Below are 15,873 nucleotides of genomic sequence, written 5' to 3'. Positions count from 1 at the left end.
CATTACAACTCATGCCAAGTGTTCGCCGGCTGCTTGTTCACCACCAGTAAACGACCCAATATTCTGCGGGCTGACCATTCAACTGCTACTACACGCCTGCATGACGTCACCCACCAGTCTAGATAAGTAAGGGCCGGCGACCCAACACTTCTTGTTCCGAGTAGCTGAATCTAAAACAACCACAAGACCCAACACTCAGACTACTCCTGGTGAGTAGTCTGAGTGTTGGGCCGCCGGCCTGAGTACTCCTCTTGGGTCACATGTTTCTTCCTTCACTCAATGTGGTATTGCTACGACGCGTGACGGAGGAAGGACAGCACATTTGTACATATTGTATAGTCACCTTTTTGTGTGTAGAGTAACGTAATTCTTATGTTCATTGTTGACAGTCGTGTATAGCCAAGGTTACAGGTTTTATTATTGTTTGTGTTTATTATTATAAGTGAAGAGTTTAATTGTTCATGTTTCTTGTTCTCCCTCCCACTATTCACTCAGCAATGGACGTAAGCAGTTTTATTTTATTTTTGTTTTACCTTATTGTTTGTTTTATGTGCGTTAGGTATATATATATATATATATATATATATATATATATATATATATATATATATATATATATATATATATATATATATATATATATATATATATATATATATATATATATATGCCTAAGGCACAACTCTCCTAAACACGAGAGTGAAGTATACAACTTTAGAACACTTTCCCACCAGGAGACTCGAACCCTAGCCAGCACAGAAGCCTTCCAGCAACTGGCATAACAGGTACACCTTAACCCACTCCATTGGCCTGTAATTGGCCTGTTATGTTGGACATTGTCTTCTGTGTTGGCATCGATATGTTCTAGTCTTGTCCTTACTCTCATGGTGGGTAGAGTAAATAGTTCCGTGATTTGGGTGTTCATGGTAGGTCGCTCTATTCTTATGTGAATTGCCTCAAGAATTTGTAATCTTCTTGAATCTTGGGTTTTGTCTATTATGCAAGTATTCTTGTTCAACAATTATTCTTGTTCATTTCTAACAAGAGAAATGTTGAACAAGAATACTTGCATAATAGACAAAACCCAAGATTCAAGAAGATTACAAATTCTTGAGGCAATTCACATAAGAATAGAGCGACCTACCATGAACACCCAAATCACGGAACTATTTACTCTACCCACCATGAGAGTAAGGACAAGACTAGAACATATCGATGCCAACACAGAAGACAATGTCCAACATAACAGGCCAATTACACTGGATTAATCTTTGTGTTTAGATAGGAGATGCCTCGTATGGGCCAATAAGCCTTCTGCAGCCCCTATGTTTATCCCTTATGTATCCCCCCATGTTTTCACCTTCATTGTATTATCACCTGACCTAATGCGGGTATAAAATCAACTAGTATTGTAAGATCTGTTCACTTGAGAATGAACCATGGAGGTTCGAAACGTCGTGCAAATTATACAAATAAGTGTAATACACTCTATAGTAAATCACTTCTTTTCTTCACCTTAAAAGTACGAAAATGATTTTTGGAGAACTCCTATTCCAATTAAGCCCTGATGCTAAGAAAATAGTTAGAGGGATAGAAGCCCTAAACCAGAAAATAATAAATACAGAATATGCGGTCATATTCAATGAAACATATATATATATATATATATATATATATATATATATATATATATATATATATATATATATATATATATTATCTTTGGATATCTTCACTTGTGGTTTATGCAAGTATAGGCATATATATATATATATATATATATATATATATATATATATATATATATATATATATATATATATATATATATATATATATATAACTGAAAACTCACACCCCAGAAGTGACTCGAACCCATACTCCCAGAAGCAACGCAACTGGTATGTACAAGACGCCTTAATCCACTTGACCATCACGACCGGACTAATGAGGTGATAGCCAAGGCTATTTGAACCACCCCACCGCCGGCACTCGGATAGTTATCTTGGGCATAGCATTTTACCAAATCACCTCATTCTTAGGGGCACACGTGAGGAACACAAATGCGAACAGGCCAGAATGGTCCCCTGGACAATATGCAACTGAAAACTCACACCCCAGAAGTGACTCGAACCCATACTCCCAGAAGCAACGCAACTGGTATGTACAAGACGCCTTAATCCACTTGACCATCACGACCGGACTAATGAGGTGATAGCCGAGGCTATTTGAACCACCCCACCGCCGGCACTCGGATAGTTATCTTGGGCATAGCATTTTACCAAATCACCTCATTCTTAGGGGCACACGTGAGGAACACAAATGCGAACAAGCCAGAATGGTCCCCTGGACAAGGGGTCCCCTGGACAAGATCCCCTTGTCCAGGGGACCATTCTGGCTTGTTCGCATTTGTGTTCCTCACGTGTGCCCCTAAGAATGAGGTGATTTGGTAAAATGCTATGCCCAAGATAACTATCCGAGTGCCGGCGGTGGGGTGGTTCAAATAGCCTCGGCTATCACCTCATTAGTCCGGTCGTGATGGTCAAGTGGATTAAGGCGTCTTGTACATACCAGTTGCGTTGCTTCTGGGAGTATGGGTTCGAGTCACTTCTGGGGTGTGAGTTTTCAGTTGCATATTGTCCAGGGGACCATTCTGGCTTGTTCGCATATATATATATATATATATTTATATATATATATACATATATATAGATTGTTAATCCATGATCTTGTATGAAGAGAACATTACAACTCACCCGTACACCGAAGACCTTACGTATGACAGAGAGAGACAGGTATTCCGTAATCTTGTTGCCCAACCGTCCGGCCGAGTTTATAGTGACGTAAGGCAGCGAGCAGTCTGTAACACAGTCAGGGGCTGATGACTAGCGTCTCGGGGCTCCTGACACTAATGTTATTCCAGGTGGTGATACTCTGTTCTCCCCCAGCTGGCTGACACTCTACTATCACCCAGCTGGCTGACACTCTACTATCACCCCAGCCAGCTGACAGTCTACTATCACCCCAGCTGGCTGACACTCTACTATCACCCAGCTGGCTGACACTCTACTATCACCCAGCTGGCTGACACTCTATCACCCAGCTGGCTGACACTCTACTATCACCCCAGCTGGCTGACACTCTACTATCACCCAGCTGGCTGACACTCTACTATCACCCCAGCTGGCTGACACTCTACTATCACCCAGCTGGCTGACACTCTACTATCACCCCAGCTGGTTGACACTCTACTATCACCCCAGCTGGCTGACACTCTACTATCACCCCAGCTGGCTGACACTCTACTATCACCCAGCTGGCTGACACTCTACTATCACCCAGCTGGCTGACACTCTACTATCACCCCAGCTGGCTGACACTCTACTATCACCCAGCTGGCTGACACTCTACTATCACCCAGCTGGCTGACACTCTACTATCACCCAGCTGGCTGACACTCTACTATCACCCCAGCTGGCTGACACTCTACTATCACCCAGCTGGCTGACACTCTACTATCACCCCAGCTGGTTGACACTCTACTATCACCCCAGCTGGCTGACACTCTACTATCACCCCAGCTGGCTGACACTCTACTATCACCCCAGCTGGTTGACACTCTGCTATCACCCCAGCGGGCTGACACTCTACTATCACCCCAGCTGGCTGACACTCTACTATCACCCCAGCTTGCTGACACTCTACTATCACCCCAGCTGGCTGACATTCTACTATCACCCTAGCTGGCTGACACCCTACTATCACCCCAACTGACTGACACTCTACTGTCACCCAGCAGGCTGACACTCTTCTATCACCCAGCTAGCTGACACTCTTCTATAACCCCAGCTGGCTGACACTCTACTATCACCCTAGCTTGCTGACACCCTACTATCACCCCATCTGACTGACACTCTACTATCATCCAGCAGGCTGACACTCTACTATCACCCAGCTGGCTGAAACCCTGCTATCACTCCAGCTGGCTCACACTCTGCTATCACCCTAGTTGGCTGACACCCTACTATCACCCCAGCTGGCTGACATTCTACTATCACCCTAGCTGGCTGACACCCTACTATCACCCCAGCTGACTGACACTCTACTGTCACCCAGCAGGCTGACACCCTACTATCACCCAGCTGGCTGACACTCTACTATCACCCAGCTGGCTGACACCCTACTTTCACCCAGCTGGCTGACACTCTACTATCACCCAGCTGGCTGACACCATACTATCACCCAGCTGGCTGACACTCTACTATCACCCAGCTGGCTGACACCCTGCTATCACCCCAGCTGACTGACACTCTACTATCACCCAGCAGGCTGACACTCTACTAACACCCAGCTGGCTGACACTTTACTATCACCCCAGCTGGCTGACACTCTACTATCACCTAGCTGGCTGACACCCTACTATCACCCAGCTGGCTGACACTCTACTATCACCCAGCTGGCAGACACCCTGCTATCACCCCAGCTGACTGACACTCTACAATTATCCAGCAGGCTGACTCTCTACTATCACCCCAGCTGGCTGACACTCTACTATCACCTAGCTGGCTGACACCCTACTATCACCCAGCTGGCTGACATTCTACTATCACCCTAGCTGGCTGACACCCTACTATCACCCCAGCTGACTGACACTCTACTGTCACCCAGCAGGCTGACACCCTACTATCACCCTAGCTGGCTGACACTCTACTATAACACCAGCTGGCTGACACTCTACTATCACCCCAGCTTTGTGACACTCTACTATCACCCAGCAGGCTGGCACTCTACTATCACCCAGCTGGCGGACACCCTACTATCACCCAGCTGGCTGACACTCTACTATCACCCAGCTGGCTGACACCCTACTTTCACCCAGCTGGCTGACACTCTACTATCACCCAGCTGGCTGACACTCTACTATCACCCCAGCTGGCTGACACTCTACTATCACCCTAGCTGACTGACACCCTACTATCACCCCAGCTGGCTAACACTCCACTATCACCCCAGCTGGCTGACACTCTACTATCACCCTAGCTGACTGACACCCTACTATCTCCCCAACTGGCTGACACTCTACTATCACCCTAGCTGACTGACACCCTACTATCACGCCAGCTGGCTAACACTCTACTATCACCCCAGCTGGCTGACACTCTACTATCACGCTAGCTGACTGACACCCTACTATCTCCCCAACTGGCTGACACTCTACTATCACTCTAGCTGACTGACACACTACTATCACCCCAGCTGGCTGACACTCTACTATCACCCCATCTGACTGACTCTCTACTATCACCCCGACTGGCTAACACTCTTCTATCCCTCTAGCTGGCTGACACTCTACTATCACCCTAGCTGGCTGACACTCTACTATCACCCAGCTAGCTGACACTCTACTATCACCCCAGCTGGCTGACACTCTACTATCAACCTAGCTGGCTGACACCCTACTATCACCCCAAATGACTGACACTCTACTATCACCCAGCAGGCTGGCACTCTACTATTACCCAGCTGGCTGACACTCTACTATCACCCCAGCTGGCTGTCACTCTACTATCACCCCAGCTGGCTGTCACTCTACAATCAACCCAGCTGGCTGTCACTCTACTATCACCCCAGCTGGCTGACACTCTACTATCACCCCAGCTGACTGACACTCTATAACACTCAGCAGGCTGGCACTCTACTATTACGCACTGCTGGGTGACACTCTACTATCACCCCAGCTGGCTGTCACTCTACTATCACCCTAGCCGCCTGATACCCTACTATCACCCAGGCTGGCTGATACCCTACTATTACCCCAGCTGGCTGACACTCTACTATCTTCCTAGATGGCTGACACTCTACTATCACCCCAGCTGGCTGACACTCTACTATCACCCTAGCTGGCTGACACTCTACTATCACCCCAGCTGGCTGACACCCTACTATCACCTCAAATGACTGACACCCTACTATCATCCCAGCTGGCTGACACTCTACTATCACCCTAGATGGCTGTCACTCTACTAACACCCAACTGGCTGACACTCTACTATCCCCCCAGCCGGCTGACACCCTACTATCAGCTCAGGTAGCTAGCACTCTACTATCACCCCAGTTGGCTGACACTCTACTATCACCCCAGCTGACTGACACCCTACTATCACCCCCGGCTGGTTGACACTCTACTGTCACCCAGCTGGCTGACACTCTACTATCACAAAGCAGGCTTACACTCTACTATCACCCAGCTGGCTGACACCCTACTCTACTATCACCCAGCTGGCTGACACTCTACTATCACCCAGCTGGCTGATACTCTACTATCACCCAGCTCTTTGACACCCTATCACCCAGCTGGCTGACAATCTAATATCACCCTAGCTGGCTGACACCCTACTATCACCCCAGCTGGCTGACACTCTACTATCACCCTAGCTGGCTGACACCCTACTATCAGCTCAGGTAGCTGACACTCTACTATCACCCCAGCTGGCTGACACTCTACTATCACCCCAGCAGGCTAACACTCTACTATCACCCTAGCTGGCTGACACCCTACTATCACACTAGCTGGCTGACACTCTACTATCACCCAGCAGGCTGACACCCTACTATCACCCCAGCTGACTGACACTCTACTATCACCCAGCAGGCTGACACTCTACTATTACCCAGCTGGCTGACGCTCTACTATCACCCCAGCTGGCTGACACTCTACTATCACCCTAGCTGACTGACACCCTACTATCACCCCATCTGGCTGACACCCTACTATCACCCTAGCTGGCTTACACCCTACTATCACCCCGGCTGGCTAACACTCTTCTATCACCCTAGCTGACTGACACCCTACTATCACCCCGGCTGGCTGACACTCTACTATCAACCTAGCTGGCTTACACCCTACTATCACCCCGGCTGGCTAACACTCTTCTTTCACCCTAGCTGGCTGACACTTTACTATCACCCTAGCTGTCTGACACTCTACTAACACCCTGCTGGCTGACACTTTACTATCACCCTAGCTGGCTGACACTCTACTATCACCCAGCTAGCTGACACTCTACTATCATCCCAGCTGGCTGATACTCTACTATCACCCTAGCTGGTTAACACCCTACTATCACCCTAGCTGACTGGCTCTCTACTATCACTCAGCAGGCTGGCACTCTACTATTACCCAGCTGGTTGACACTCTACTATCACCCCAGCTGGCTGTCACTCTACTATCACCCTAGCCGCCTGATACCCTACTATCACCCAGGTTGGCTGATACCCTACTCTTACCCCAGCTGGCTGACACTCTACTATCACCCTAGATGGCTGACACTCTACTATCACCCCAGCTGGCTGACACTCTACTATCACCCTGGCTGGCTGACACTCTACTATCACCCCAGCTGGCTGACACCCTACTATCACCCCAGATGACTCACACCCTACTATCATCCCATCTGGCTGACACTCTACTATCACCCTAGATGGCTGACACTCTACTATCACCCCAGCTGACTGACACCCTACTATCACCCCTGCTGGCTGACACTCTACTATCACCCTAGCTGGCTGACACCCTACTATCACCCTAGCTGGCTGACACTCTACTATAACCCCAGCTGGCTGACACTCTACTATCACCCCAGCTTTGTGACACTCTACTATCACTTAGCAGGCTGACACTCTACTATCACCCTAGATGGCTGACACTCTACTATCACCCCAGCTGACTGACACCCTACTATCACCCCTGCTGGCTGACACCCTACTTTCACCCAGCTAGCTGACACTCTACTATCACCCAGCTGGCTGACACCATACTATCACCCAGCTGGCTGACACTCTACTATCACCCAGCTGGCTGACACCCTGCTATCACCCCACCTGACTGGCACTCTACTATCACCCAGCAGGCTGACACTCTACTAACACCCAGCTGGCTGACACTTTACTATCACCCCAGCTGGCTGACACTCTACTATCACCTAGCTGGCTGACACCCTACTATCACCCAGCTGGCTGACACTCTACTATCACCCAGCGGGCAGACACCCTGCTATCACCCCAGCTGACTGACACTCTACAATTATCCAGCAGGCTGACACTCTACTATCACCCAGCTGGCTGACACTCTACTATCACCCCAGCTGGCTGACACACTACTATCACCCTAGCTGACTGACACCCAATTATCACCCCAGCTGGCTGACACTCTACTATCACCCCAGCTGACTGACTCTCTACTATCACCCCGGCTGGCTAACACTCTTCTATCACTCTAGATGGCTGACACTCTACTATCACCCTAGCTGGCTGACACTCTACTATCACCCAGCTAGCTGACACTCTACTATCACCCCAGCTGGCTGACACTCTACTATCACCCTAGCTGGCTGACACCCTACTATCACCCTAGCTGACTGACACTTTACTATCACCCAGCAGGCTGACACTCTACTATCACCCAGCTGGCTGAAACCCTGCTATCACTCCAGCTGGCTCACACTCTGCTATCACCCTAGCTGGCTGACACCCTACTATCACCCCAGCTGGCTGACATTCTACTATCACCCTAGCTGGCTGACACCCTACTATCACCCCAGCTGACTGACACTCTACTGTCACCCAGCAGGCTGACACCCTACTATCACCCTAGCTGGCTGACACTCTACTATAACCCCAGCTGGCTGACACTCTACTATCACCCCAGCTTTGTGACACTCTACTATCACCCAGCAGGCTGGCACTCTACTATCACCCAGCTGGCTGACACCCTACTATCACCCAGCTGGCTGACACTCTACTATCACCCAGCTGGCTGACACCCTACTTTCACCCAGCTGGCTGACACTCTACTATCACCCAGCTGGCTGACACCATACTATCACCCAGCTGGCTGACACTCTACTATCACCCAGCTGGCTGACACCCTGCTATCACCCCAGCTGACTGACACTCTACTATCACCCAGCAGGCTGACACTCTACTAACACCCAGCTGGCTGACACTTTACTATCACCCCAGCTGGCTGACACTCTACTATCACCTAGCTGGCTGACACCCTACTATCACCCAGCTGGCTGACACTCTACTATCACCCAGCTATCAGACACCCTGCTATCACCCCAGCTGACTGACACTCTACAATTATCCAGCAGGCTGACACTCTACTATCACCCAGCTGGCTGACACTCTACTATCACCCCAGCTGGCTGACACACTACTATCACCCTAGCTGACTGACACCCAAATATCACCCCAGCTGGCTGACACTCTACTATCACCCCAGCTGACTGACTCTCTACTATCACCCCGGCTGGCTAACACTCTTCTATCACTCTAGACGGCTGACACTCTACTATCACCCAGCTAGCTGACACTCTACTATCACCCCAGCTGGCTGACACTCTACTATCACCCTAGCTGGCTGACACCCTACTATCACCCTAGCTGACTGACACTTTACTATCACCCAGCTGGCGGACACCCTACTATCACCCAGCTGGCTGACACTCTACTATCACCCAGCTGGCTGACACCCTACTTTCACCCAGCTGGCTGACACTCTACTATCACCCAGCTGGCTGACACTCTACTATCACCCCAGCTGGCTGACACTCTACTATCACCCTAGCTGACTGACACCCTACTATCACCCCAGCTGGCTAACACTCCACTATCACCCCAGCTGGCTGACACTCTACTATCACCCTAGCTGACTGACACCCTACTATCTCCCCAACTGGCTGACACTCTACTATCACCCTAGCTGACTGACACCCTACTATCACGCCAGCTGGCTAACACTCTACTATCACCCCAGCTGGCTGACACTCTACTATCACGCTAGCTGACTGACACCCTACTATCTCCCCAACTGGCTGACACTCTACTATCACTCTAGCTGACTGACACACTACTATCACCCCAGCTGGCTGACACTCTACTATCACCCCATCTGACTGACTCTCTACTAATACCCCGACTGGCTAACACTCTTCTATCCCTCTAGCTGGCTGACACTCTACTATCACCCTAGCTGGCTGACACTCTACTATCACCCCATCTGACTGACTCTCTACTATCACCCCGACTGGCTAACACTCTTCTATCCCTCTAGCTGGCTGACACTCTACTATCACCCTAGCTGGCTGACACTCTACTATCTTCCTAGATGGCTGACACTCTACTATCACCCCAGCTGGCTGACACTCTACTATCACCCTAGCTGGCTGACACTCTACTATCACCCCAGCTGGCTGACACCCTACTATCACCTCAAATGACTGACACCCTACTATCATCCCAGCTGGCTGACACTCTACTATCACCCTAGATGGCTGTCACTCTACTAACACCCAACTGGCTGACACTCTACTATCCCCCCAGCCGGCTGACACCCTACTATCAGCTCAGGTAGCTAGCACTCTACTATCACCCCAGTTGGCTGACACTCTACTATCACCCCAGCTGACTGACACCCTACTATCACCCCCGGCTGGTTGACACTCTACTGTCACCCAGCTGGCTGACACTCTACTATCACAAAGCAGGCTTACACTCTACTATCACCCAGCTGGCTGACACCCTACTCTACTATCACCCAGCTGGCTGACACTCTACTATCACCCAGCTGGCTGATACTCTACTATCACCCAGCTCTTTGACACCCTATCACCCAGCTGGCTGACAATCTAATATCACCCTAGCTGGCTGACACCCTACTATCACCCCAGCTGGCTGACACTCTACTATCACCCTAGCTGGCTGACACCCTACTATCAGCTCAGGTAGCTGACACTCTACTATCACCCCAGCTGGCTGACACTCTACTATCACCCCAGCAGGCTAACACTCTACTATCACCCTAGCTGGCTGACACCCTACTATCACACTAGCTGGCTGACACTCTACTATCACCCAGCAGGCTGACACCCTACTATCACCCCAGCTGACTGACACTCTACTATCACCCAGCAGGCTGACACTCTACTATTACCCAGCTGGCTGACGCTCTACTATCACCCCAGCTGGCTGACACTCTACTATCACCCTAGCTGACTGACACCCTACTATCACCCCATCTGGCTGACACCCTACTATCACCCTAGCTGGCTTACACCCTACTATCACCCCGGCTGGCTAACACTCTTCTATCACCCTAGCTGACTGACACCCTACTATCACCCCGGCTGGCTGACACTCTACTATCAACCTAGCTGGCTTACACCCTACTATCACCCCGGCTGGCTAACACTCTTCTTTCACCCTAGCTGGCTGACACTTTACTATCACCCTAGCTGTCTGACACTCTACTAACACCCAGCTGGCTGACACTTTACTATCACCCTAGCTGGCTGACACTCTACTATCACCCAGCTAGCTGACACTCTACTATCATCCCAGCTGGCTGATACTCTACTATCACCCTAGCTGGTTAACACCCTACTATCACCCTAGCTGACTGGCTCTCTACTATCACTCAGCAGGCTGGCACTCTACTATTACCCAGCTGGTTGACACTCTACTATCACCCCAGCTGGCTGTCACTCTACTATCACCCTAGCCGCCTGATACCCTACTATCACCCAGGTTGGCTGATACCCTACTCTTACCCCAGCTGGCTGACACTCTACTATCACCCTAGATGGCTGACACTCTACTATCACCCCAGCTGGCTGACACTCTACTATCACCCTGGCTGGCTGACACTCTACTATCACCCCAGCTGGCTGACACCCTACTATCACCCCAGATGACTCACACCCTACTATCATCCCAGCTGGCTGACACTCTACTATCACCCTAGATGGCTGACACTCTACTATCACCCCAGCTGACTGACACCCTACTATCACCCCTGCTGGCTGACACTCTACTATCACCCTAGCTGGCTGACACCCTACTATCACCCTAGCTGGCTGACACTCTACTATAACCCCAGCTGGCTGACACTCTACTATCACCCCAGCTTTGTGACACTCTACTATCACTTAGCAGGCTGACACTCTACTATCACCCTAGATGGCTGACACTCTACTATCACCCCAGCTGACTGACACCCTACTATCACCCCTGCTGGCTGACACCCTACTTTCACCCAGCTAGCTGACACTCTACTATCACCCAGCTGGCTGACACCATACTATCACCCAGCTGGCTGACACTCTACTATCACCCAGCTGGCTGACACCCTGCTATCACCCCACCTGACTGGCACTCTACTATCACCCAGCAGGCTGACACTCTACTAACACCCAGCTGGCTGACACTTTACTATCACCCCAGCTGGCTGACACTCTACTATCACCTAGCTGGCTGACACCCTACTATCACCCAGCTGGCTGACACTCTACTATCACCCAGCGGGCAGACACTCTGCTATCACCCCAGCTGACTGACACTCTACAATTATCCAGCAGGCTGACACTCTACTATCACCCAGCTGGCTGACACTCTACTATCACCCCAGCTGGCTGACACACTACTATCACCCTAGCTGACTGACACCCAATTATCACCCCAGCTGGCTGACACTCTACTATCACCCCAGCTGACTGACTCTCTACTATCACCCCGGCTGGCTAACACTCTTCTATCACTCTAGATGGCTGACACTCTACTATCACCCTAGCTGGCTGACACTCTACTATCACCCAGCTAGCTGACACTCTACTATCACCCCAGCTGGCTGACACTCTACTATCACCCTAGCTGGCTGACACCCTACTATCACCCTAGCTGACTGACACTTTACTATCACCCAGCAGGCTGACACTCTGCTATCACCCAGCTGGCTGAAACCCTGCTATCACTCCAGCTGGCTCACACTCTGCTATCACCCTAGCTGGCTGACACCCTACTATCACCCCAGCTGGCTGACATTCTACTATCACCCTAGCTGGCTGACACCCTACTATCACCCCAGCTGACTGACACTCTACTGTCACCCAGCAGGCTGACACCCTACTATCACCCTAGCTGGCTGACACTCTACTATAACCCCAGCTGGCTGACACTCTACTATCACCCCAGCTTTGTGACACTCTACTATCACCCAGCAGGCTGGCACTCTACTATCACCCAGCTGGCTGACACCCTACTATCACCCAGCTGGCTGACACTCTACTATCACCTAGCTGGCTGACACCCTACTATCACCCAGCTGGCTGACACTCTACTATCACCCAGCTATCAGACACCCTGCTATCACCCCAGCTGACTGACACTCTACAATTATCCAGCAGGCTGACACTCTACTATCACCCAGCTGGCTGACACTCTACTATCACCCCAGCTGGCTGACACACTACTATCACCCTAGCTGACTGACACCCAATTATCACCCCAGCTGGCTGACACTCTACTATCACCCCAGCTGACTGACTCTCTACTATCACCCCGGCTGGCTAACACTCTTCTATCACTCTAGACGGCTGACACTCTACTATCACCCTAGCTGGCTGACACTCTACTATCACCCAGCTAGCTGACACTCTACTATCACCCCAGCTGGCTGACACTCTACTATCACCCTAGCTGGCTGACACCCTACTATCACCCTAGCTGACTGACACTTTACTATCACCCAGCTGGCGGACACCCTACTATCACCCAGCTGGCTGACACTCTACTATCACCCAGCTGGCTGACACCCTACTTTCACCCAGCTGGCTGACACTCTACTATTACCCAGCTGGCTGACACTCTACTATCACCCCAGCTGGCTGACACTCTACTATCACCCTAGCTGACTGACACCCTACTATCACCCCAGCTGGCTAACACTCCACTATCACCCCAGCTGGCTGACACTCTACTATCACCCTAGCTGACTGACACCCTACTATCTCCCCAACTGGCTGACACTCTACTATCACCCTAGCTGACTGACACCCTACTATCACGCCAGCTGGCTAACACTCTACTATCACCCCAGCTGGCTGACACTCTACTATCACGCTAGCTGACTGACACCCTACTATCTCCCCAACTGGCTGACACTCTACTATCACTCTAGCTGACTGACACACTACTATCACCCCAGCTGGCTGACACTCTACTATCACCCCATCTGACTGACTCTCTACTATCACCCCGACTGGCTAACACTCTTCTATCCCTCTAGCTGGCTGACACTCTACTATCACCCTAGCTGGCTGACACTCTACTATCACCCAGCTAGCTGACACTCTACTATCACCCCAGCTGGCTGACACTCTACTATCAACCTAGCTGGCTGACACCCTACTATCACCCCAAATGACTGACACTCTACTATCACCCAGCAGGCTGGCACTCTACTACTACCCAGCTGGCTGACACTCTACTATCACCCCAGCTGGCTGTCACTCTACTATCACCCCTGCTGGCTGTCACTCTACAATCAACCCAGCTGGCTGTCACTCTACTATCACCCCAGCTGGCTGACACTCTACTATCACCCCAGCTGACTGACACTCTATAACACTCAGCAGGCTGGCACTCTACTATTACCCAGCTGGGTGACACTCTACTATCACCCCAGCTGGCTGTCACTCTACTATCACCCTAGCCGCCTGATACCCTACTATCACCCAGGCTGGCTGATACCCTACTATTACCCCAGCTGGCTGACACTCTACTATCTTCCTAGATGGCTGACACTCTACTACCACCCCAGCTGGCTGACACTCTACTATCACCCTAGCTGGCTGACACTCTACTATCACCCCAGCTGGCTGACACCCTACTATCACCTCAAATGACTGACACCCTACTATCATCCCAGCTGGCTGACACTCTACTATCACCCTAGATGGGTGTCACTCTACTAACACCCAACTGGCTGACACTCTACTATCCCCCCAGCCGGCTGACACCCTACTATCAGCTCAGGTAGCTAGCACTCTACTATCACCCCAGTTGGCTGACACTCTACTATCACCCCAGCTGACTGACACCCTACTATCACCCCCGGCTGGTTGACACTCTACTGTCACCCAGCTGGCTGACACTCTACTATCACAAAGCAGGCTTACACTCTACTATCACCCAGCTGGCTGACACCCTACTCTACTATCACCCAGCTGGCTGACACTCTACTATCACCCAGCTGGCTGATACTCTACTATCACCCAGCTCTTTGACACCCTATCACCCAGCTGGCTGACAATCTAATATCACCCTAGCTGGCTGACACCCTACTATCACCCCAGCTGGCTGACACTCTACTATCACCCTAGCTGGCTGACACCCTACTATCAGCTCAGGTAGCTGACACTCTACTATCACCCCAGCTGGCTGACACTCTACTATCACCCCAGCAGGCTAACACTCTACTATCACCCTAGCTGGCTGACACCCTACTATCACACTAGCTGGCTGACACTCTACTATCACCCAGCAGGCTGACACCCTACTATCACCCCAGCTGACTGACACTCTACTATCACCCAGCAGGCTGACACTCTACTATTACCCAGCTGGCTGACGCTCTACTATCACCCCAGCTGGCTGACACTCTACTATCACCCTAGCTGACTGACACCCTACTATCACCCCATCTGGCTGACACCCTACTATCACCCTAGCTGGCTTACACCCTACTATCACCCCGGCTGGCTAACACTCTTCTATCACCCTAGCTGACTGACACCCTACTATCACCCCGGCTGGCTGACACTCTACTATCAACCTAGCTGGCTTACACCCTACTATCACCCCGGCTGGCTAACACTCTTCTTTCACCCTAGCTGGCTGACACTTTACTATCACCCTAGCTGTCTGACACTCTACTAACACCCAGCTGGCTGACACTTTACTATCACCCTAGCTGGCTGACACTCTACTATCACCCAGCTAGCTGACACTCTACTATCATCCCAGCTGGCTGAT

General features: G+C 50.6%; 1 protein-coding gene across 1 annotated transcript in view; it reads right to left on the bottom strand.

The window, feature by feature from the left end:
- Nucleotides 1-15,873, bottom strand: part of LOC123747543 (galactoside alpha-(1,2)-fucosyltransferase 1-like) — a 273,432-nt gene that overhangs the window by 85,310 nt on the left and 172,249 nt on the right. The window contains exon 3 of the mRNA XM_069304569.1: nt 2,757-2,860. Coding sequence (XP_069160670.1) covers nt 2,757-2,860 — 104 coding nt within the window. The remainder of the gene's footprint in view (nt 1-2,756; nt 2,861-15,873) is intronic.

The sequence above is a fragment of the Procambarus clarkii genome, chromosome 5, assembly GCF_040958095.1.
Source record: "Procambarus clarkii isolate CNS0578487 chromosome 5, FALCON_Pclarkii_2.0, whole genome shotgun sequence".
In the NCBI taxonomy this organism is placed as follows: domain Eukaryota; kingdom Metazoa; phylum Arthropoda; class Malacostraca; order Decapoda; family Cambaridae; genus Procambarus; species Procambarus clarkii.
The sequence above is the reverse complement of the archived record's forward strand: the minus strand, read 5'-3'. Positions and strand labels throughout refer to the sequence as shown.